This window comes from Salmo trutta, chromosome 18, assembly GCF_901001165.1.
Source record: "Salmo trutta chromosome 18, fSalTru1.1, whole genome shotgun sequence".
Taxonomy (NCBI): Eukaryota; Metazoa; Chordata; class Actinopteri; order Salmoniformes; family Salmonidae; genus Salmo; species Salmo trutta.
The window spans coordinates 34,171,883-34,198,273 of NC_042974.1; the positions used below are offsets into that span (position 1 = coordinate 34,171,883).

Here is a 26,391-nt window from a genome sequence, read left to right on the forward strand (position 1 = left end):
AAGAAAACATAATCCGCTTTTATTAAAAAGTGCAAGATCTCTTTCCTAGTCAATGAACTCGTTGACTGCTAATCTATTCCTTTTGCGCATGTGACAATCTCTGCGGAGAAACGCGTGGACCTGCCGGGCTATTTGTTGGGAATTGTGTCGTTATTATGTGCATGATGTTATAACTACAAACCATTGTAATAGGGTTATGTGTGGGATTTCTCCATCATTTCAATAGCATTGTGTCTTTGGTATTCACTAAAATATGGGTTTCTGATTGTAATTCAAGTATTGGTATGTTTTGCCTGGACAGATACTACCGCCAGTATTTGTTTAAGATATAAACTGAACATTTTAACAGCTTGCTTAGTTCAAATTGAAAGGCTAATTCATGCAACATAAATGGCGAGGTGATTTCGATGTAATATGTTGTCGGTTGCCTAAATGGTCTGATGGCATAACATATTGAGAATGGAGTCGTATTTAAATAACTGAATCAAATAAGGGACAGTTATCTACGTCTAATGAATTCTAATAATAGCGGATAGGTAATTGCAATTGAGCTGTGACCATGATCATAACTGATATCTAAACATGGGTATTACTTATTGCAGGATACAACTGCAATGAACTGAAATTGTGGGTAGTAAATGGCTGTAGTATTGTACCCACCAAAATGTATTTTTCTTTGAGAATTGACTGATGTATTTTAGACATTTGCCGCATTACATGTTACTTTTAAAGTCTTGGACATTTCATAAGTGTGAAGCCGAAAGAGAAGAGAAAGTTGTCAAGTTTGATTTTAACCTTACGAGAGAGGTAAGCGCTGAACGTTGTTGACAATGGGTTAAATATATTTTTTCCTACTGGCAAGAATACAAGAGTTGGTGAACAAGTCATGCTCGCTGGGCTATATCGGGCTGTAAGGGATGCAATGGGACATTTGTAGTAGAGGTCTGAATCATTCAATCGGAAACGTTCTTCAATAATTTCTGATTACTGTTGCTGGGTTTTATAGTTTAGGTAACACCAGTGAATTTGAGCAGGAAGTTAATGTATTCTAACATTATAATCTGGTTCCATTACGTGGAACAATGTCCGGTCATTCAAGTGGATTGCAGTTTGAGTTGAGTTTATTTTTATTTTTACAGGGACAGTGCACATTAATCAACGTTTCAGTAAAAGTGCCGGTTTTAGCCAGCCAGCTAATTTTCAACCGCAGTCCCTGGGCAGGTTATTAAAAATAATTACAATAGCAATGCAGACAATCAATGAGCAGTAAGCACACGCAGAGCAACATAGAACAAGCAACACATAGCACGCAAAAAGCAACAAAACAAAATACATAAAAGCAACAAAGTGTTTCCACACCTCTCCAGCTACAGACAACATGGAAAGTAGCAATACACAGCTAGGGATTATTTTCACTAGTCTGATTGGCCTCTAGCCATATCTTCATGTTTTTTTTAAGGTGTGATAGGTTTTACAGTTGTGTGTGTCTGATGGCAGGGTTTTCCAGACATGGGAAGCTCTCACAGAGAAAGCAGATTGAATAAAGGTGATTTTCCATAAGGGAACTATACAGTCACCTCCCATGGCAGACCTTGTGGATCTGCCATGGGAGGTGACTGTATAGTTCCCTTATGGAAAATCACCTTTATTCAATCTGCCATAGGTTTGTGTTTTCTGTTTAACAAAAGTGCTGAGTGGAGGGGGAGCCATGCCATTTAGGATCTTGAATACAAGACATGCGTCAGTGTATTACACAATATTTTTCCAACTCAGGAGCTCATGCTTCCTGAGGATGTAACAGTGATGATAGCTATTGGGCTATCAAGCACTATTTGTAGACAGACTGAATGGATGTTAATGTTGTACAGCAAGCTTGGGCCCAACTAGTCAAGCAGTATGTTAAGTGGGGGAGTATCATAGATTTGAAGTACAGTTTTGCTACCTCTGTAGTCAAACACATTTGTATATATCCCCCACAGGGGGCCAGCACAGGAAAAAAAAGAATGTATGAAATGTATGCATTCACTACTGTAAGTCGCTCTGGATAAGAGCGTCTGCTAAATTACTAAAATGTAAAATGTTATTTGAGTTACCTTTTTCACCTGCTTTTTAAGAGGTTGAAATCAAGTATGATGGCAAGATACTTAAAATCGGATACCACCTGGAACTTCTCCCCTGACACATAAACATCTGGCTCAGTGGCATCAGTTGCCCTCTTTGTGAGGAACATGCAGACAGTTTTTTTCACATTGAGATGCAAACTTGAGTCACTGAGCCACTTTGTAAACTGGACCATTACAGTAGTGAGTTCTTGTGCAGCTTGTTGTTTGCTCTTTGCATGCACATACACTACCGTTCAAAAGTTTGGGGTCACTTAGAAATGTCCTTGTTTTTGAAAGAATAGGCCATTTTTTGTCCATTAAAATAACATAAAATTGATCAGAAATACAGTGTAGACATTGTTAATGTTGTAAATGACTATTGTCGCTGGAAACGGCAGATTTTTTATGGAATATCTGCATAGGCGTACAGAGGCCCATTATCAGCAACCATCACTCCTGTGTTCCAATGGCACGTTGTGTTGTGGGGGGGTTTGGTCAAATGGTTTATTTTGGGGTATCAGGTTGATTGTAGAGGTCTACACACTGCTAAAATTATAGTAATTTAGATTAAGAATGCATTAGGATACTGATCTGTAATTATAATCATCATAAGAAAGTTAATACCGGAATTATAGGATAATTATACTGTATGTGAATATAAATGTACATTCTGCCAATGTCGATGTGTGTTAAATTGAGGGTTTTGAGTAATTGGACCTATCACCGAGCAATGTCATTCTAAATTTTGGTAGGATAATTAACTGGATTTTGATTATGATTTGGAAACTGAATGATTTTTAAAACTGAAGGATTGATTTGAGTTTAGTATGTTAATAACTATATGAGTGAAGCAATTAATGTATTATGGATTGATTGTTTTGATTGCTGTTGGAACTAAAGATGTTGACACTATTCTCAGCATGCCCTGGTGAATGGAGAGGGGAACTCTGATCCGGAGAGTGAAACTGATCCTAATATATTTGATCTATAGGCATTGACTTGTAAATAGTAGAATCATGATGCTTGTCTTGGGTCATGTTCATTAGGCACCAAGAGAATACATTTTACTTAAACCAGGAGTCACTACCTGGATTTGTCCAACATGATATGCTAATTTTAGTTTCTGGGATGGAAATAGTATTTCCACCATACTGATCCATTGGAGTGTGATAGATAACCAAAACTTATTTTTTTATTAAACTCCATTGTGGAATGCACTGCATTATGCATTAAATATTTGATTTTCACCGTCTATGAAGATATTGCCTTGAATCATATAAACTGTATGCATCTTTTGTTTTTCTTCATGGGCTTGTGCAGGTGACTGTTTATCATGACCTCCCCAGACAAGTTGGTAGAATGCTTAGAATATGTGTTGGAGGTTGAAATGGGAGACAGTGCTAAGTTTCTTGGGAGGAGGCTGAGACAGTGCTATAGCAGCCGGTCACTTGCAGGAACCCATGCAAGGAATTATTGCTTTTATGCTTCTTGTTTTATGAAGAATGTATGTATTTTCTACATGTGAATTAACCTGTTTAGGATAGGGGGCAGTATTTTCACGGCCGGATAAAAAACGTACCCGATTTAATCTGGTTATTACTCCTGCCCAGAAACTAGAATATGCATATAATTGTTTGATTTGGATAGAAAACACCCTAAAGTTTCTAAAACTGTTTGAATGGTGTCTGTGAGTATAACAGAACTCATATGGCAGGCCAAAACCTGAGAAGATTGCATACAGGAAGTGCCCTCTCTGACCATTTCTTGGCCTTCTATAGCCTCTTTATGGAAAATAGAGGATCTCTGCTGTAACGTGACATTTTCTAAGGCTCCCATAGGCTCTCAGAAGGCGCCAGAATGGGGAATGATGACTCTGCAGTCCCTGGCTGAAAAACAGTAGCGCATTTGGATAGTGGTCGATCTGAGAACAATGAAACGGGCACGCGCGTGCACGTGAAGAGTCTATTTTACATTTTCAGTCTTTAAAGAAAACGACGTCTCCCGGTCGGAATATTATCGCTATTTTACGAGAAAAATCGCATCAAATTATTTTTACAGCGTTTGACACAGCGATTTTAAACAGCATTTGACATGCTTCGAAGTACGGTAATGGAATATTTTGAAATTTTTTGTCACGAAGGGTGCCGGCGCATCACCCTTCGGATAGTGTCTTGAACGCAAGAACAAAGCGCCGCTATTTGGATATAACTATGGATTATTTGGAACCAAAACAACATTGGGTGTAAACTAGAAGTCCTGGGAGTGCATTCTGACGAAGAACAGCAAAGGTAATCCATTTTTTCTAATAGTAAATCTGAGTTTGGTGAGTACCACACTTGGTGGGTGTCAAAATAGCTAGCCCGTGATGGCCGGGCTATCTACTCAGAATATTGCAAAATGTGCTTTCACCGAAAAGCTATTTTAAAATCGGACACCTGCGATTGCATAAAGGAGTTCTGTATCTATAATTCTTAAAATAATTGTTATGTTTTTTGTGAACGTTTATCGTGAGTAATTTAGTAAATTCACCGGAAGTGTTCGGTGGGAATGCTAGTCACATGCTAGTCACATGCTAATGTAAAAAGCTTTTTTTTTATATAAATATGAACTTGATTGAACAAAACATGCATGTATTGTATAACATAATGTCCTAGGAGTGTCATCTGATGACGATCATCAAAGGTTAGTGCTGCATTTAGCTGTGGTTTGGGTTTATGTGACATTATATGCTAGCTTGAAAAATGGGTGTCTGATTATTTCTGGCTAGGTACTCTGCTGACATAATCTAATGTTTTGCTTTCGTTGTAAAGCCTTTTTGAAATCGGACAGTGTGGTTAGATTAACGAGAGTCTTTAAAATGGTGTAAAATAGTCATATGTTTGAGAAATTGAAGTAATAGCATTTCTAAGGTATTTGAATATTGCGCCACGGGATTCCACTGGCTGTTGAGTAGGTGGGACGCAAGCGTCCCACTGGCCCAGAGAGATTAATCCAACCACAGAGTCCGATTTCAAAAAGGCTTAACGGCGAAAGCACACCATGCGATTATGTTAGGACAGCGCCTAGCCACAAGAAACCATACAGACATTTTCCAGCCAAGGAGAGCACTCACAAAAGTCAGAAATAGCAATTAAATTAATCACTTACCTTTGATGATCTTCATCTGGTGGCACTCCCAGGACTCCATGTTACACAATAAATGTTTGTTTTGTTCGATAATGTCCCTCTTTATGTCCAAAAACCTCAGTTTTGTTGGTGCGTTTAGTTCAGTAATCGAAAGGCACAAATCTCACTCTCAACATCCAGACGAAAAGTCAAAAAGTAAAATAAAAGTCGTAGAAACATGTCAAACGATGTTTAAAATCAATCCTCAGGTTGTTTTTGTCATAAATAATAAATAATATTTCAACCGAACAAAAGCTTCGTCAATAGAAAAGGAGAAACAATAAAGGCACACTCCCGATCACGCACTGGACTCATGTCTGGAAATGTCCACTGTCCACTCATTGAAAGTGATGTATCTCCCTCATTTTTCAGAGTAAAAGCCTGACACAATGCCTAAAGACTGGCCACATGTAGAAGAAGCCATAGAGATCGTGAACTGGGTCCTAAGTCTTTGTATGGTGGATAGGCTTTCAATGGAAAAACAGCCTTTCAAAATAATAGTACTTCCTGGATGGATTTACCTCTGGTTTTTTCGCCTGCCATATCAGTTCTGTTATACTCACAGACGTTATTAGAACAGTTTTGGAACCTTTAGAGTGTCTTCTATCGGAATCAACCAATTATATGCATATCCTAGCTTCTGGGCCTGAGTAGCAGACAGTTTACTTTGGGCACACTTTTCATCCAAAATTCCGAATGCTGCTACCCTAGTAAAGTTAACACTGACAGAAGATTTATGATGTATTTTAGTGATAAACCTAAAGAGACGGCATTCCATAGCATGAGTTAATGTTTCTGTTCTATAAGGTACCAGGAAGAGATGAATCCGGGGCCCAGACCCTGGTCTCTACACAATGAGAACAGTTTTTACAGCAGAACTGTCTGCTGTGAATTATAAGTATCTTTTATACAAATCTTAACCTTGGGACCCATTCCATACATCTGTTGTTTGTCATGAAGACTGAAGGAGGTGTATCTTGGATATAAAAGACCTTTGTACCTTTGTCTCAGGGCTCTCAACAAATCCTCTGAGGGTGATTCGACAACCAGCCATCAATATCATAGAGCTCTCAATCGATTCACTTTATATGTGTGTGTTGTAGTGACCTGCTCCCTTAGTAATAAGTTCATAAATGTATAACTCTGACTTGTTTGATAAGTTTGTCTCTCCTAATTTGAAAGTAAAGAAATGAACAACCACAATCTTTCTAATATCTCTCAGATATAGGACACACACTACAGAACAAACTTCGTTTAGATTTTTGGGGGGGACTATCTGTTGTGAATCTACTATTCAATGCATTTGTATTGGCTAATAGCAGTAAGGTCAAATATACAATACCAGTCAAAAGTTTAGACACAAGTACTCATTCAATGGCTTTTCTTTATTTTGACTATTTTCTACCTTGCAGAATAATAGTGAAGACATCGAAACTATGAAATAACACATATGAATCATGCAGTAACCAAAAGAGTTAAACAAATCAAAATATAATTTAGATTTGAGATTCTTCAAAGTAGCCACCCTTTGACTTGATGACAGCTTTGCACACTCTTGACATTCTCTCAACCAGCTTGATGAGGTAGTCACCTGGAATGCTTTTCCAATAGTCATGAAGGAGTTTCCACATATGTTGAGCACTTGTTGGCTGCTTTTCCTTCACTCTGTGATCCAACTCATCCCAAACATCTCAATTGGGTTGAGGTTGGGTGATTGTGGATGTCAGGTCATCTGATGCAGCACTCAGCACTCTCCTTCTTGCTCAAATAGCCTTTACACAGCCTGGAGGTGTGTTTTGGGTCATTGTGCTGTTGAAAAACAAATGATAGTCCGACTAAGCGCAAACCATATGAGATGGCATATCGCTGCAGAATGCTGTGGTAGCCATGTTGGTCAAGTGTGCCTTGAATTCTAAATAAATCACTGACAGTGTCACCAGCTAAGCACCCCCACACCATCAGTCCTCCTCCATGCTTCATGGTGGGAACCACACATGTGGAGATCATCCGTTCACCTACTCTGCGTCTCACAAAGACACAACGGTTGGGACCAAAAATCGCAAATTTGGACTCATCAGACCCAAGGACAGATTTTCAACGGTCTAATGTCCATTGCTCATGTTTCTTGGCCCAAGCAAGTCTCTTCTTCTTATTGGTGTCCTTTAGTAGTGGTTTCACACAGTCTCCTCTGAACAGTTGATGTTGAGATGTGTCTGTTACTTGAACTCTGTGAAGCATTTATTTGGGCTGCAATCTGAGGTGTAGTTAATTGCCTATTTCTGAGGCTGGTAACTCTAATGAACTTATCCTCTGCAGCAGAGGTAACTCTGGGTCTTCATTTCCTGTGGCAGTCCTCATGAGAGCCTGTTTCATCATAAAGCTTGATGGTTTTTGTGACTGCACTTTGAGAAACATTTGAAGTTCTTGACATTTTTTGGATTGACTGATCTTCATGTCTTAAAGTAATGATTGATTGTCGTTTCTCTTTCCTTATTTGAGCTATTCTTGCCATAATATATGGACTTAGTCACAACACAAATGACTGGCTCAAACGCATCCAGGTGACTACTTCATGAAGCTGGTTGAGAAAATTCCAAGAGTGTGCAAAGCTGTCATTAAGGCAAAGTCTTGTGTGTGAGAGCATATGTAGTGTGTGTGTGTGTGTGTGTGTGTGTGTGTGTGTGTGTGTGTGTGTGTGTGTGTGTGTGTGTGTGTGTGTGTGTGTGTGTGTGTGTGTGTGTGTGTGTGTGTGTGTGTGTGTGTGCTGGAGTGTCAGTGTAGGATATTTGAGTGTGTGGGTAGAGTCCAGTGAGTGTGCATAGAAGCAGTGCAAAAGAGTCGGTGCAATTTTCTTTGCTATTCACAATTTCACTATTTCACTATATATTTATTCTAAAATAAGATTAAATTGAACACTTTTGGTGTTTACACATGTATTTGTTTGATTTACAACTGTACAGGATCAAGAAAAACATATTCAAAATTGAAATTAATTTGGTTGGAGGCAATGATTCTCATTTACCTTAGCTGTGGTAAGTTACATGTGCCTAGAGTAAAAATGCCATTCAACTAGTTTTGAAAAGAAAAAAGAGAACATTCTGAAAAACAACACAGGGTGCCAAAAGTGCAAGGGTGCCAATAGATTTGGTTCTCAAGGGACTTCACATTGTGTCAGGAGGGAGATCCATGAGATGCATGTGGTTAATGGGGGGTATGCACACAACATGCATTCTGGTCACAATTCTGAAATAATGCATCTCTTAGCATTCATTGCCACAGAGCAGCTGTCAAGGAGAAAGAGGAAGAGAGAAAGAGATTGAAAGAGAGCAACAGAGGGTAGAGGTAGAGAGAGAAAGAAAGAAAGATAGATTAAGTAAAGAGAGGGAGGGAGGTAAAGAGAAAGATAGAGAAGAGAGGAGGGCAAGGAGAGGGAGAGAGAGGTGTGGGTAAAGGGTTTATCAGTCTTACCCCTGCAGGGCCTTCTCTCCAAACCAGTCTCCTTTCCCCATGCTGCGGAGGTAGACAGGATCCCCGTTGGACTTGTCTTCCCTGGTCACATTCACCTGGACACAGGGGTGGGGGTACCAGTTTAAATCCATGAGGGGGAGTGAGCAATCACACATTCTGAGAGAAGGAACCTATGGGACAGACTCAATCTCAGCCATCACTGTAATGTGATAAGCCGTGCGCTACACTGTACATAAAACCCTTCTGTAATGTACATTTCTGTAACGGTACAGCTCACTAATCACTACATTATTAAACATCAGAGTGAGGCTGATGTAGAGCAGGGGCGATGGACATCTCTGTGCATGCTAAATCCTTCTACATTTTATATGGACATCTTGGTGCTATGGTCTGTGAGGAGCCACTGACCAGGTCATTAGCTAGCTGACAACTGAGCAATGGAGGTCCAGCAGTAAAGATATATAGAAGGTCGTTTGGCTTAATTAAGGCTTCTATCTTTATTCATTAGCCTGTTGTATTCAGGTATGACACCACATCCTCCAGAAATACATAATCACTCTGAATAAATCTAAAGGACAGAGCGATAATTCAACTTGTAATATAATCTGGAGGACAGAAAGGGAAAGGAAGAGCCAGGAAAAGAAACAGAGAGATTGAGAGAAAAGGATAGACGAATGTGGACAGGGAAGGATAATGGGGGGAGAGAGAGAGAGAGAGATGTTTGTTCTACTAGTTGAGACAGATACAGTACATCTTGATAATTTGAATAGGGTGAGTTGTTGACCTTATTTGGTTCCTTGGCTGGGACAGAAGGTGACATGTCTTGCTGAGAGCTCTGGATCTCTACCACCATCTCTAACCACTTTCAGTACTGCACCAGACCACACAACACCTGACTGGTTGATCAATATGACGGTGTCTGATGATTTGCTTTCTAATTATGTTAATGATGATGATGATCGTAGCAGTGACAATCCATGTTTTTCATGAAAGATGGTCTTAATAATAATGACAATGATAACAATGAGGATGATGATGGTCTCACCATTCCCTTACTGATGATAAAGAAGGTGTCTCCTGTGGCTCCCTGTCTGATGATGTACTCTCCATCCTCATAGTGTGTCTGTAATAAAAGAGGTGAGAGGGGAAGAGAAATGAGAAGGATGAGTCACCGAGACACCTCTCTCAACTCCCTCTGTCTAATACACCCTATCACCCCATGGGTGAGACTCTGGTCACCCCAGCCTTGGTGAAAATGTTTTTCCCTCTGGAATGGATCTTAGTTATGTTAGAGCTTCAATCTGACCTTGTTGCCTTACAGAAAGCCTAGGTTGGTTTAAAACTTGTACTTGCGGGCAACACTAAATACATTGTTCTCTAATTCTCACCAAAATGTTTCAGATGGACTATATATTTATTAATTGGATGGTTCTCCCATCGATCGGGTTCCAGCCTATATATATCTGGGCATTTGGATTGACAAAAATGTCATGTTTAAGAAACATACGGATGTGCTAGTTAAAAAGCAAAAACTTAAAGTGGGCTTCTTTCTTAGAAATAGCAGGAAGCAGATTGTACAGTCAACTTTCCTGCCAGTCCTTGACAATGGTGACACCATTTACCAGATTGCAACAGCCACTACTCTTAAAACATTAGATGCCGTCTATCATAGCGCCCTTCGCTATATCACAGGTGACAGTTTTAATACTCATTACTGCATCAAAAGGTTGGCTGGTCCTCATTGAAGTCCCATAGATAACTTCATTACTCCCTTTTTGTGTACAAAGCTCTACAACACAAGCTTCCAACTTACCTAACTTCGTTGCTAAAGTATAAAATAATGAGCTACCAAACCCGCTTGCAGGGTTGGCTAACTCTTGAGGTCCCCCTGGTCTCGACCAATTTATGTAAATCCTTCTTTAGTTTTAGTGCCCCCCAATGTTGGAAGAACATTGGGGGGCACTATTCCCTGCCTAAATATCTACCGACCCATAGCACTCACATCTGTAGCCATGAAGTGCTTTGAAATGCTGGTCATGGCTCACATCAACACCATTATACTAGATACCCTAGACCCACTCCAATTTGCATTCCGCCCTAACAGATCCACAGATGATGCGATCTCTATTGCACTCCACACTGCCCTTTCCCACCAGGACAAAAGGAACACCTACGTGAGAATGCTATTCATTGACTACAGCTCAACACCATCGTGCCCTCAAAGCTCATCAGTAAGCTAAGGACCCTGGGACTAAACACCTCCCTCTGCAAATGGATCCTGGACTTCATGATGTGCCTCCCCCAGGTGGTAAGGGTAGGTAACAACACATCCGCCACGCTGATCCTAAACACATGGACCCCTCAGGGGTGCGTGCTCAGTCCCCTCCAGCGTGCTCAGTCCCCCCCTGTGCTCCCCATTCACACACAGCCAGGCACGACTCCAACACCATCGATAAGTTTGCAGATGACACAACAGTGGTAGGCCTGATCACCGACAATGACTAGACAGCCTATCGGGAGTACGTCAGAGACCTGGCCGTGTGGTGCCAGGACAACAACCTCTCCTTCAATGTAATCAAGACAAAGGAGATTATTGTGGACTACAGGAAATGGAGGACTGAGCCCACCCCATTCTCTTTGACAGGGCTGTAGTGGAGCAGGTTGAGAGCTTCAAGTTCGTTGGTGTCCACATCACCAACAAATTAGCATGGTCCATGCACACCAAGACAGTCGTGAAGAGGGCATGACAAAACCTATTCCCCCTCAGGAGACTGAACATTTTCCTCAGTCACATAATATACAATACCCCTGTGTATTTCCTCTTTCAAATTATACTATTTTATGTACTTTAATCCATGGCAGTGATTCTGTATGTTATCTATATGAGGGAGTCAGAGTGGAACGAGACAGACAGACAGACAGACAGACAGACAGACAGACAGACAGACAGACAGACAGACAGACAGACAGACAGACATTCTGTTCTTTTTTAGCCCATTGTTTTATTTTACCACTGTAGTCAGAATGGTTCTCTTTTTTCTATGGCATGGCAGGCAATTTACAGAAATTGTGTTTCGTGATTCCGCCAGATCAGAGGCAGTAGAGATGACCAGGGATGTTCTCTTGATAAGTGTGTGAATTGGACAATTTTTTCGTCCCGCTACGTACTCAAAAGCTAACGAGTACATTTGGGTGTCAGATAAAATGTTTGGAGTAAAAAGTAAATTCTTTTCTTTAGGAAGGTAGTGAAGTAAAAGTAAAAGTTGTCCAAAATATACATAGTAAAGTAAAGTACAGATAGTACTTTAAAGTCTTTTTACTAGGAATAGCATGCTAAAAAAGTTTGCTCACAGATGCTCTACAGATGGTCATACTATCAACAAATTATCTGTTGATAAGTAACTGCTTACTAAGGTTACGTTTAGAGTTAGGGTCAGGTTTAGAATAAGGGTTATGGTAAGAGTTAAGGTTAGGGTTAGTGTTAGAGTAAGGATTAAGTTTAGGGTTAGGATAAGGGTTAAGGTTAGAGCTAGAGTTAGTAGATAGTTAGTTTAAATGCTACTAAAGCATCTACAGATGGACTATCCAAATAAAGTGTTACAAAAAGATTATAGCTAAAATGAACTGGCGTTGCATGATATACCAACACTTTGGTAATTTTTTTATACTAGAACATGAAAAACAGTTCGGTACTAGTATTTTTTTTTACTTTCGGAACTTCTATAAAATGTGCCTCACGTTATCTACTGATTGAGAGAGGATCAAGTCTGCCTATCAGCATATCTGATGTCCCCTTATAGCACGAGAGCACCATGCCTGCCCCACTTACTCATTGCTAGCTCAAGCCTGTCCTGAGGAAACACTTCACTCACTGGGAGTCTGGGCTGCATCATGTTAGCTCACCACTCATGCTGCACAGAAGTTAACACGCTTGAATAACACAACACGGCATGTTGAAATGTTGCAGCTGTTAATTACTGTTTGCAAAACAATCTCCATTACAGGCTAGAACACTTTACAATGCAAGAAGATACCGGTTGCTTTCCTTGCTAGCTTACAGCTGAAGCTGTCATCATTTCACTACCCTAGTAATTTGTTTGTGATAATATGAGCAATACAGATAAAGCCAGAGAACAGGTATAAAAATCACTCTGACGAAGAAGTGATGATCTGAAGTATTTGAACAATGAGAATCCTTCAAGAATTTAAATGACTCCTTCAAGAATTTGAATTCCATTTCAATTGTATGTGTTGTTGCATTATTAGATTAGGTTAAACGTTATTGTCATTGAACAAGTACAAGTACAGTACAACAAAATGCAGTTAGCATTAGACCAGAAGTGCATATAAAAGAGTACAAAACATTTACCAGAGACACAATTAAGTACAATGTATATTATTAAGTGGGATGTATACATGTGCAATGAAGGCAAATGGCAAGTACAAATGGGCAAATTGAAAGTGCAATGAGGCATGCAACTGAAATACAGGGATAGCAGCAATGAGGTTACCGAGGTAGACATGTATAACTGAATAATGTACTCAATCAGACTTTGCAAAGCAATATCAGAGTCCAGTAGTACCGTGAAGAGTGCAAAGAGAGTAATGCAACAAGGTCCCTGAGAGGCAGCACTAGGCGGTGGGCGGGTCGATATGGCTAGTGTCGTGTTATGACACAATGCATATTTTTTGGGTGTACTTTTACTGCTTTTTTCTCCCCAATTTCATTATATCCAATTGGTAGTTACAGTCTTGTCCCATCACTGCAACTCCCCTACGGACTCAGGAGAGGCGAAGGTTGAGAGTCATGCGTCCTCCGAAACACGACCCTGCCAAGCCGCACTGCTTCTTGACACACTGCTCGCTTAACCCAGAAGCCAGCCGCACCAATGTGTCAGCTTGCAGGCGCCCGGCCTGCCACAAAGAGTTGTTAGAGCGCGATGGGACAAGGAAATCCCAAACCCTCCTCTAACCCAGATGATGCTGGGCCAATTGTGCACCGCCTCATGGGTCTGTAGTGACACCTCATGCACTGCAATGCCTTAGACCTCTGCGCCACTCGGGAGGCCCTGACACACTGTATTTTCAAACAGAAGTAAACAGGGTTCATGACTGGTGCAATAACATCTACCTCATACTCAACATTAACAAAACAAAATATCTGCTCATTGATTTCTGGAGGAAGGCAGACCCAGTGAGCCACCTAGTCCTGGGGGGTGAACAGCCATAGAGAGTGGGGAGTTTTAAGTACCTGGGAACCATTATGGACAGCACACTCTCTTTTAATGCCAACACTCACAACATCAATAAAACATGCCAACAACGACTCTAACTCCTGCACAGACTGAGACAACTGAATGTCAACACCCAGATACTCTCCAACTACTACACCTGCCATATAGAGAGTGTGCTGACGTTCTGTTTCCTGGTCTGCTACTGTGGGCTGTCAGTGGCTAATAAGGATATCCTCAGGCGGACTGTGAACCTGGGGTCCAAGCTCTGCGGGCTGCAGTGCAGGGGGCTTCTGTGCCTCTATGATAAACAGGCAAGGGACAAGGCCAAATGCATCATAGAGGACCCCACACACAATCTTGCCCAATGTTTTCAGCTGCTGCCCTCTGGAAGGAGATTGTTCAGTAAGGATAGGAGCAAGGCAAGTTTCATCACATCAGCCATCGGGCTGCTGAACAGTGGGACATAGGACAGATGCAGGCCCAATACATGGTCGGACAATAGGCTGCAGAGACTGAATATGTGGAAATGTAAATGTGTGACTTGTGTACTAACTTTCCAGTTTTCCGTACTGCATGTAATTTATTGTATTGTGTTTGGTATTTGTATGTTGACATCACAGAAGGATTTTCCATGTAAATGGACAATAAAGTACATTTTATTGTATGCAGTATATCAACATCATATCATGCATCCAGAATACCTAGTTGTTCAGAACTCTCAAACCTGCCTCCAGCATAGTGAGAACATCATCCCCAACTATAGTTATTTATTCTCCATTCAAGTAACACACTGTTGTCTCCATAGAAATGTGTAGCCTTGGCAAACACCTTTGTGTACATCACAGTCTTTCCACAGAGGACCTACCTCTTCAAGGACATCAGCTAGCTTGCTTAGAATCTCCTCCGGAAGTTCATGAAACGTTGGAACGCTGCAGGAAGAAAATAGACAGAAAGTCAGTGTAGAAGGAAGAATAGAGATTCACAATGTCTTGGATATTACAGGGTGTTGACGCTAATAGACACATTGATCTAAACGTAATGATATATCGGCAGCTACAGTCAATAGGTTAACCAGAATAGAGTTTCTGTTCATCACGGTGTCTCAGTTTACATAATTTTGGATAATGTATATTCCAGAAATAAACTTTATATAAATACACTGGTATTCAATATGTACAGTATATACATGCACACACACAGACTGACTGACGTTGAAAAGGATGTTTGTTCTGTGCGTTTCCTGGCAGTCCTCTGAATCCTATTTGCTCGTTATCGACATGGACTAAAGAAAATGGACCAATGCTTATCAGAGGAGAAAGCAAATAACCCAGGCATCGGAACAAAGGCCTTTATCTCCCGATATCATCTCTCTGTTTCTCCATCTTCCCCTCCCTCTCATTTCCCATGCTTTATTACAGTAATCTGAACCATCTCGCCTCAGCACAGACTCATGGTGCTGAATTTCCTCCATGGACCCCGGCCAGAAAATGGCTGGTCAGATGGTTCATTACCACGTGACAGAGCCATGAAACAGTCAGCGCAAACAAAAAGCATGTGTTATGGATAGTTCTGTATCTAACAACTTAATTGGGTTGTAATAAAATGTTTAATTCTATCATGTTCTTTGCATGTTAGGTTAAAAACTGTTACAGTGGAATAGGATGGTGTGTATGTGAAGATGTACATGCACATAGCTTAGCCTCCAGTCTTCTTAGATGTGAATGTGAACCGTCTGATCTTGAGTGGTGCTGATTTTCACTCCTCCCAGCCCTTAATTGATAAATTAAGGTAATTTCTTGGATGGATATCTGGGTTACCGAGGTGTAATCAATCTCTAATTGAATGGCAATGATGAAAAGCAACCGACACGCCAGGGCCAGGTTTGCCGATAGTGATGGCACTTAAAGTAACTGCCCAGTGAAAATCTCACTTTTAAAAGTTCATATTCTGTTAACCCAAATCCATATAATGTTATTGACTCGTCCTATACTCATATTTGTAGCCAAAGCAACAACAAAAAACACACAAATTTGTTTCTCAAACAGTCTGTTTCAAAAATGCTTGCTATTTCCTCATAGAACATGATGTCATTCCCTGAGGAGGATGGGCTGGCCTATCAGCGGTCTAAAGAAGGATGGGCTGGCCATTTTTTATGACCGATATACGCCCACACCATTCTGTTGTTGGGGTATGCCCACACCATTCCAACACAGAGAAGCTGTTTTTTAACATACTTAAAGCTGCAATATGTAACTTTTTGGGCGACCTGATCAAATTCACATAGAAATGTGAGTTATAGATCTGTCATTCTCATTGAAAGCAAGTCTAAGAAGCGGTAGATCTGTTCTATTGGTGCTATTACTATGCTTCCCGCTCAAGTTTAGTTTTTACGTCTTTAACTTTCGTTTTGTACACCAGCTTCAAACAGCTGAAAATACAATATTTTGGGTTATGGAAAATATATTTCACAGCAGTTTAGATGCTAAAATGATTCTCTACACTATACTTGCTTGTTTTGTCACATAAACTGAAATTAGGTGAACTATTAGAATTTTAGAAACCAGGAAATGGCAGAGCGATTTCTGCATAGTGCACCTTTAATATTATACTTTTTTTGAAGGAAAACTATTTCACTCATATTGTAAGTAATTACAGGTCATATTTCATAGAAATCTGGAAACACTGGGCAATTACTTTAAGCTTATGAGTGTTAACAATGCAAATTCCCAAAATACCAACCATTGAGAACGTTTGGTAATTGCGTCATTGGAGAATGGGTCAATACTGATAGGATCAAAAGAAAGGCAGCGCTGCTCTCTGACCTTACCTTTATATTAGAATTATTCCACAAAACTGCCGACGGATCCGCTCCTAGAGAGATAGCATTTATCACCTATATGGCTACAAATATTGAGGCGGCTTGGCACATCATTGCACACATGTTGTTACACATTATGAAATACTTTGAGGCAAAAATTATGGAAAGTAGCCCACAATTGACAAAATGTCATTTAATTGATTGAACATGAAATTAATTTCAATATGATTTAACTATATAGGCCTATTTCACTAAGCACGGACCAAAGCAGATATCTTTTGGACGTCTTTTTTTGGTCCTGTCCGGACCGGCTGTCTTTTTTTTAATGTGGTCTGGATCAGCCTTGATTTCAACATCCACGGACATAGATTTTGAGATTTTTTTAGATTTTTAGATTTTTAGTCCAATCAAATTTTGTTCAAATTTGTACCTTTTGAGGGACGGAGCTCATTAGAATAATACCCAGCATATTTTGCAAATGTTTGTTTTTTTACATTTACATTTTGGTCTTTCAGCAGATGCTCTTATCCAGAGAGACTTACAGTCAGTGCATTCAACTAAGTTAGATCAACATATCAAGGTAATAACAAGAAAAAAGGTATATGCAATTGTTACTGAGAATATTATTGTAGTTGAAGTGGTCTGTTGGTTTATCTTGTTGATTAGTGTCACACCCTGATCTGTTTCACCTGTCTTGTGATTGTCATCACCTCCCACCAGGTGTCTTTTACTTTCCCCATTATCCCCTGTGTATTTATACCTGCGTTTTCTGTTTGTCTGTTGCCAGTTCGTCTTATTTTGTCAGGTCTTACCAGCGTGTTTCCTGTTTCTCCTGTTCCCAAGTTTTTGTTTTCTAGTCTTCCCGGTTCTGACATTTTTGCCTGTCCTGAGCCTGCCTGCCATTCTGTCCCTGATTGACTCTGCCTTGGATTATGAACCTATGCTTGCCCTCGACCTGCCCTTTGCCTGCTCCTTTGTTATAATAAATATTCTGAGAACCAAACTGTCCGCCTCCTGTGTCTGCATCTGGGTCATATCCTGAGTCATGATAATTGGACTACTTTGAATATCATTGCTGCTAGTTTAAAAGCTTTTGAAAGAGCTAACATAAATTGCTTGTGTGACAGATGGGAGTAATAATACATAGCATATGCTGCAATCTTCAGTTGGCTCCTCTTTCCTATATTAAATGGATAAAAAATATATTAATGCTTAATTGAGAATGTATGTGCGGTTGAAATTTGGCCATAAAATCAATTACCAAAAAAATACATATATTTTTAACATCTGTACATTATGTCTTTTCAACTTTAATTCAGAACCGAAAATGAACCTGATTTCAACGTCCGGAAAATATCTATTTTATACCTATTTTGCTTACCGGGATGTTGCCTATACTGAATTTATATTTAAATGCAGTGATCTCAGGTTTAACTTGAAACATCTTTTTATCCTTTGTTTATTTGTAACAATTATAAACACATTGCAAACATTGTTCTGAAGTTTCAGAGAGACTGATACACATGTTGATATTAAGTTTAGCAGAGATCGTCTGTGTGTTAAGTGATGTGGAAAGGGACAAAAATTATCTGACGACTCATTTAGCTGTTCTATGAGTCAGTTGTTAAAGATATGCTCTGGAACTTTGGCGACTACTAAGAATTTTTAAAACCTCCCACTTTGGGCTGGATATGTCAATGTGTAGGTCATACATGCATATAATCTATTAGCAGAATTACTGTCTTACCTCAAATAGTCACGAAATCCCTAGTTTGAAAGCAACTGTTTTTCTGGAAGCTGTGCTGGGCCAGCCCCCTTGCAATTTGAGTTCTAGCCAATGAGCTTCAGCCCCTTACCATTTGAGTGACAGCTAGCAAGATGCACACACATCAGAGTGAGAGAGAAAGCAATGTTGTGGTGCACATACTGTATGTGACTTAGAGATGTCGGATCTTAATTTGATAACTTTTTGTTGCTGAGAATTTTGCTGTACAGCAGGAAATGCAAACTTGTAATGTATTCAAGGGTTACAAAAAGGCTTCTAAAGTCTGTAATTTCCACTTTAAAAGGTCAGACTTGATTTGCACTAACAAAAGTATAACCTCCCCCCCAAAAATGTTCATTAATTATAATCCATATAATAATTTCACATTTCCTGTTGCTGGAGGATTATTTTCCTGCTGCTGGAGGATTATTTTCCTGCTGTAGCAAACTGGCCCAAATTAAGATCCTACATCTGTAGTATGCTATTTTCGGGGACAGAAATAATCTCTTTAAATTATGAACGCTTTCAGGTGCAACTTTAGTAACAATGGTTTTGGGAAACAGCTCAGACATTTAATGATGCTCCTACAAAGGATTTAATGTTGAACTTAGCCTTAAGATGCTTTTGGGAAACCAGGCCCAGAGCTACATATCACCGCAGTCTATCTAAAAAAACTTTAACATGATCAATCATTTCACATTCTTAGCTATCTCAACTCTGATAGCTGTAGGCGCCTGGACTATCTAAAAGCTGTTCCTGGTGAGATAGGGGATCAGCAATAGCTCTCTTGCCATCCAAGTGACACTTTGCAGGCAACACAGCTCATGAAGGCAGGGGGATTGGCTAGGGTCTCGGTTTCTCCTAAGCTCCAGAGTGTAATTAAACAGAGCTAAGAAAAATACCTTCCAGATAACACACACAGAGACACACACACACACACTCCCCCTCTTTATATCCCTCTCCTAGCAGAAGTTTTAAATTAATATCCCTCTTTTATTTCCAGGGAGGACGAATGTCTAATTTCATAGCAGATAAAAAAATGCAGAAAGGTTGACTCATGGAGACAGTTGGTTTACCATAATCTGACTGCTCTTTAATAATATTTTATTAGCTGAACTGTCTACAAGCAGAGCTTCTTGGGATCTAAAATCCATAGAGTGAACTACAACAATTATAAAATCACTTGCCCTCCCGGGGTATAAAGATCAATAACATAGCAAGCTAACTTCAACAATAATTACAAGAAAAGTAGGAAGTCCGTAATAAAGAACCAGCTGTAAGTTTAACTCTCATTTTGAACCAAGAAATATGGATTTGTATCTGAACATGTATGAAAGTTAGCTTGTTGACCTATCAATCCTGCTTTCAGAAATATCTGCTTCAAACACACAGCTGCCCTACCTGCCATCATACACGCTCCACTCAGTCTCAGTCTCAAAAATGACTTTAGATTGAGAACAAAATATACCTCCAAACTACTTTATCTGGTCAGAAAGGTATCTCTGGTACAGTACACTACAGTATATCTCCATAATGATGGCAGTATAGAAAGAGCTGAGGAGGCTCTCTACCTTCCTTGGCTGCCCTTGCAATGTCACCTATTGAGGGCATCTCCTTTTACAGTGAAAGGCTGACTGTTTTCCTGCTTTCACTTTCACCTGGCTGCCACTAGAACTCAGACAGGAGCGAGTGAGAGAGAATACTGTGTGATTCATGAGGCCTTTGTTCTGAGTAAATAAAATCTGTAAACCTCTGAGTGGTAGTGGGCCCTGCAGGGTATTTCTGAGAACCTCTCAATGGATTAAAAATATTTATGCAATAACACATTTGAACTACGGGAAACAGATTAACTCCTCATGAATAAAACACATCGAAAGGATATGTGATGTCATTCCATTTTCAAAAAATATCAAATCAAAAGCAGAGCGAAAGAAAGAAAGATGTCAGATAGTAAAAGACAGAACAGGGGGACAATCAGAGGGACAGACAGAGGGACAGACAGAGGGACATAGAGGGAAAGCGGTGAAGGCAGTACACTTCCAAGGCATCTCATACCTCCTGTATGATATATATAACACTCTCTTCTCCCTCCATCTTTTGAAGAGGACTTGTTTTATTCCACGCTGTGTGTGGGTGCAACAATATAATTCTATCTGCCTTTAATATGATAATAGGCTTCCCCATATTCAGCTCCTTTCCTCTGCAAACCCTATGCTAATGTCAACATCAGATGGAGAGAAGAAAGAGAGCAGGAAGAAGGGATGTCTATTTTTTCCAGTACGGTGGGTGCTTACTTACTTTGCGTGGGATTTCAATGGTAAATCACTACAATATAGCCAACCCTTGTACTGTAGTAGTATCTACAAGCATAGTCTTTCTGTTCCTCACCTTTTTAAAAACTCCATGTATTCAGTGTGCTTGATTAGGCCCGTCCTCATCATAATAGTCTGAAAGCATTGTCGGTCGATGGCCCATAACTTCACATTGGTGAGAGCTGGAGAGGGAGAAGAGAGGAGTGATTAGAATAGCCAGGGAGAAACATGGATAGCAGGGCATTTTCACAATACAATGAGTTATAATTATTAACCAGGTATCTACTTGGACAACATGGGTGAGTTTTGGAGAGATGAGGAGAGAAAGAGAATCTACTGTCAGACCCTTAACCAGCCCAGGCTATCCCCTAAGAACCCCACAGCAGAAAGGCTCCATAGTATAACAGGAGAATCATTAGCATGACGTTCATCAATGATGAATGGATCCATTCCAATGTATCAAATTCTGTTAAAGGTCCCAAAAGCACAAACATCCCTGGGTCGCTCGTCTTTTAAGTTTGCTGCAGATAATGACTGGAACGAGCTGTAACAAACACTCAACCTGGACAGTTCTATCTCAATCTCTTCATTCAAAGACTCAACCATGGACACTCTTACTGACAGTTGTGGCTGCTTTGCGTGATGTATTGTTGTCTCTATCTTCTTGCCCTTTGTGCTGTTGTCTGTGCCCAATAATGTTTGTACCATCTTTTGTGCTGCTACCATGTTGTGTTGCTACCCTGCTGCGTTGTCATGTGTTGCTGCCTTGCTATGCTGTTGTCTTAGGTCTCTCTTTATGTAGTGATGTGTTGTCTCTTTTGTCGAGATGTATGTTTTGTCCTATATTTATTTTATTTTTTTATTATTATTTTTAATCCCAGCCCCCGTCCCCGCAGGAGGCCTTTTGCCTTTTGGTAGGCCATCATTGTAAATAAGTATTTGCTCTTAACTGACTTGCCTAGTTAAATAAAGGTTCAATAAAATGTAAAACCTTTTTTGGGGCTGAGCTTGTCCGTGCATGTTTATCTGTTTTTTGCTTTATTTGTTTGTTTTGGTTAAGACAGGTCTACTTGGTTGTCTGTGACACTGTGACACTGAATCATCCACGCCAAATATCATACAGTAGGTTTTCAAACACACACACACACACACACACACACACACACACACACACACACACACACACACACACACACACACACACACACACAGACACACGAGAACAAACCACAAATTCATGGACAAACATACACTTGTGGGCAGGCAAGATAACAGACACACAAACCCACCCATGAGCACACCCACACACCTCCCAGGAGCAAAACTTGAGCCCAGTGTTAGCTGTGTATTCTAACACAGGAGAGCACAGGAGAGATTTTGTCATTAGACATTCAGGCTCTTTTTAGTCCCAGTTAGAGTATTTCTATTAACAGTCTGAAACTGTCTGCAGCCCTTGTACCAATTAATGAGGAAGGAGACCGCAACAAACACTCTGCATCCTTCTTTCAGCACTAAATAACTAAAACACTGAGGCTGGGTCCCATTCCAAAAACCTACTTCTCTTGGGCCTGGATAACTCACACACATGGAGCTGAAACACTGGTTAAATGGACGCAATATAGCAGATAGAGATTTCACAGCCTAGCAAAAGGGCTTAGTGAAATGACCTCGTCACAATATTGCTTTCAGCTTTCCAGTGCTATCAGGCTGTCTAGTGCATGAAATCAAAGGCAGATGAAACCCACTGGGCAAAGACATCAATTCAATGTCTATTACACGTTGGTTCAACGTAATTTAATTGAAATTATTGATTCAACCAGTGTGTGCCCAGTGAGAAGGGTGCATGTTTTTGTAAAGGGATCCAACCTATGATTGGTAGGTTAGAGACTGCCATTCCAGACCTCTAAGACCCAAGCCTCAGGGAAGAGGGCTAGAAAAGCTTTTGGAGTAACAGTCCTGTTAGGCCCTAAAGCAAAAACCATTAAAGAGGAGAGACGTGGTGGTATAAACACAGACCCAACAGAGTGCTACGTCGGTAAGTGGACAATTCACAGGTTATGGGGAAATCAGATATTGAGAGGCCTGGAGGGCATTGCAGTGAGGTAAAAAGTGAGTTATTTGGAGACTTGACTAAATTGCAGTGAGACTTAGGGAGCTAGTTAGCCTGCAGTGTGTGTAGATTAATGTCTTAATGCTTGTGAGCCGTTGGCCATTAGCTTGACAGCTTAACACAGGGGCAAATTAAAGCCACTCCAGGCCCTGGGTAGACAAACAGGCAGGGAAGGAGGTGGAATGGTAAGGGGCTTGAGAAGTGTGGGAGTCTGGTAGTGAGGGAATTATATTGAAGTGGACTGAGAATACATGCATGATGCATACTGCATATGAAGTACCCCACCTAAATCAGCACACACATAAACGTGTGTTGATCTCTAAGTACACAGACACACACACACACACACAAGCACACAGGCACACACACAGTCACGCACACACACCTGGGATATCTTAATCCCTTATAGAAATTGGAACAACACTATTGCTAACACAAAAAAGGTGTGTGATCATGTCTGCTACTGTCTTCATCGTACAAAGGACAAGTCACATCAGTATTTATGTTCCCACAGCAGACTGAGTATGATCTCACCTCAATATGGTGTCATTAACAGTCTCTGCTTCTACCTTGTCCTTGACAGAAAAGCTCTGCCTGTCTGTCCAATACTTGCACTTCCAAAATCCTTCCACTCGCCCATACATTTCTTCCCCACTTCCCTTATCCAAAAGCGGCAGTAGATTAGCCCTGATAGTCTGTAGTTGTTTCCCCTTCTTGAACTGTCCCACTAGCTCTTGGGTAGGTTCTTGTTATTATCCTAGCAGGTAAAAGTGCAGTGATGCAACCATCACTCAAAAGCACCTGTTCAGAGGACATCTGTGAGTCATATAAGACTATCTAACATTATCTGTCTCAGACCCATATTTTTTGTTCAATGGAATTGTGTCACATAAAAAGGGTGTTGGCAGTGATGGTCATTGCTTCAGGAGCCTTTGTGCTCCAACTATTAACAACGAGAAACACTGACATATCAATCACGGTAAAAACCCATGAAATTCCCATCGGTTGGAAGAGTCTCTCCTGCCCAAGTGTGATGGGCTCTCCGGGCCCTGCCATTACTATGCAGCCCTCCTCTCTCGTCCAGCCAACACTAATATTTAAAGCTATTGATCGATTGAGCTGTTGATTGTGATCACCTCAGTCTGTGAGTAATCAAGGATCAGTTGATTTGACTCGTGTCACTCAGCGAGAGAAAGGCTTTGTTAAATCCCTTGTACAGCAGCTAAGTCCAGAGCTCTGCTTGTCAGGGGCTGGAGAGAATATATCACAGAGCAAAAGAGAAAGGATTGAACAAGTTACTACACCTAAAGTCACCAGAAAAAAAGTATTTGAATATCTTTACTTCTGAATGTATGTCACAACATTACATTTTCAGGTGGGACTAGGGCTGTTGCGGTGACCGTATTAACGCCACACCAGCAGTTATGAATTGAGTCACAGTAATCTCCTCTTATGCACTCTGGACATGCATTGGTGGTGCCCAACTCACCGTTAGGCTTAATTTTTTGATGATCAATTTGAAGAAAGAAATTCAACAACAGGTTGAATCTGAGTGAAAAACATAGTCATTGCGGATGTTTTTTGTAAGCCAAACCCAACGAAATGGACGGTACTTTCTAAGGTGATGAATAATTCAAGGTATCTAAGACATTTCATGTAGAACACCCATACGCATATTAGAGCTTACTCATACCAAGCCCGAAAAAAACACTGGTTACCTTATGCTATGCTCCAAACTTTCTATCCATGAGTACATAACATGTTATGTAACTGACCATATTAAATTGTCATTGTAATTGTGCACACATTGATGTCAGACATGTACCTACCCCAGTGCTCTGTTGCTGATGACTGGGATGAATGCAGGAACAGATTTCAGGAGCAGGACAAGACACCCTCTTTGTGACTGATGACTGACATAAGGGCATGTACGTGATAGACCTATCTGACTTATATGATTATGATGGTCATAATGTTTCTTGACAGTGTCATAAAGTGTATTTTCTTAGTCCAAGTAAAGTGACACAGGATGGTCATAATGCTTCATGACAGTGTCATATAGTGTATTTTCCACAAGTTATTCAAACATGACTGTAAATAATTCATTACAACAACAACAAAAAAGGATTTAACTCTAAATCATATTATTATTCAAATGTGTTTTTCCCTGCCAAGAAGTTTCCTTTCATTTTGTTTGAAACTGCTAAAGAAAGCTGAAAACTAAAACTTCATACCAAATACTTTATGGCAATAGCAAACATTTTCACACACTCAAACACATTACAATCCCATTTTCTCAATGTTTTCATAACATAGCTAAAGCTAGCTCTCAACTATTAATGTATTGTAGCTAGCTATCTAACAGTTAGGTACTGTCTAGTTGGTGTTTGTTTAGCTAACATTAGCTACACTAGCACTTAAAATGGTGTTCTGCAAAACAACTAAATACACCCATTCCTTGTTGAGGCAACAACAGTACATCTGATTCACTCTATATATACAGTGCTAATTGTAAAAATGTATTATAGAAGAGGACTATGTATTATATGTAACAAAAACCAATAACAAGAACTAGCTAGCTATGGTAGGCTAGCTAGCGCCTAATGCTGAGCTGGCTAACTTTAATGTTAGCAGTTAGCATCCGACTGTTTGAAACACATTCCATAAAAATGTACCGTCTAAAATAATTATCATTAGAGTGATGCATATGTACTCATGTAAATACAGTTAATACGAGCCATCATTTGTAAAAAAATTAAAATAAAGATGCACTATGCAGAAATTGCTCCGGTTATGTGACCAAACAAGCAAGTATAGTGTAGAGAATCATTGTATCATCTAAACCGCTGTGAAACATATTTTCCATAACCAAAAATATTGTATTTTCGGCTGTTTGAAGCTGGTGTACAAAACTGAAAATAAAAGACGCAAACACAAAAGTTAAGCATGGGAAGCATAGAAATAGTGCACATAGAACAGATCTACCACTTCTTAGACTTGCTGTCAATGAGAACGACAGATCTATGTCACATTTCTATGTGAATTTGGTCAGGTTGCACAAAAAGTTACATATTGCAGCTTTACGAAAATACATTTAATCCGAGACACCATTTGTCTCATTGACATACATACTAAGTTAGCTAGCTTTGCTTGGCTACACTCATATGAAGGGGAGAATCGCACTAGTTTTTACTCGGTCAAAACAATTAAATTATACATGAAAATGACAACAAAAATAATCACAGTTTAGATAAACATGTTGTCTCTAGATTTCAAAAACTAAACCATGCTTATAAATGTTACAAACTTGAAAACAGGAGGAATAAGGAGACAGACAATTTATATTTTTCCTCTGGGCTTCTCATCCTGATTCATTCTTTCAACATACGAGGCGCACACCTGCAGCTAACAGTTATA

The 26,391-nt window shown here is 40.0% G+C and overlaps 1 protein-coding gene across 2 annotated transcripts in view; it reads right to left on the reverse strand.

The window, feature by feature from the left end:
• Window positions 1-26,391, reverse strand: part of LOC115153218 (cGMP-dependent protein kinase 1-like) — a 167,365-nt gene that overhangs the window by 19,178 nt on the left and 121,796 nt on the right. For both annotated transcript variants that reach the window (XM_029698427.1, XM_029698426.1), the window contains exons 4-7: window positions 20,941-21,046; window positions 14,835-14,898; window positions 9,781-9,858; window positions 8,736-8,830 (exon numbers count right to left, since the gene is read on the reverse strand). In XM_029698427.1, coding sequence (XP_029554287.1) covers window positions 8,736-8,830; window positions 9,781-9,858; window positions 14,835-14,898; window positions 20,941-21,046 — 343 coding nt within the window. The remainder of the gene's footprint in view (window positions 1-8,735; window positions 8,831-9,780; window positions 9,859-14,834; window positions 14,899-20,940; window positions 21,047-26,391) is intronic.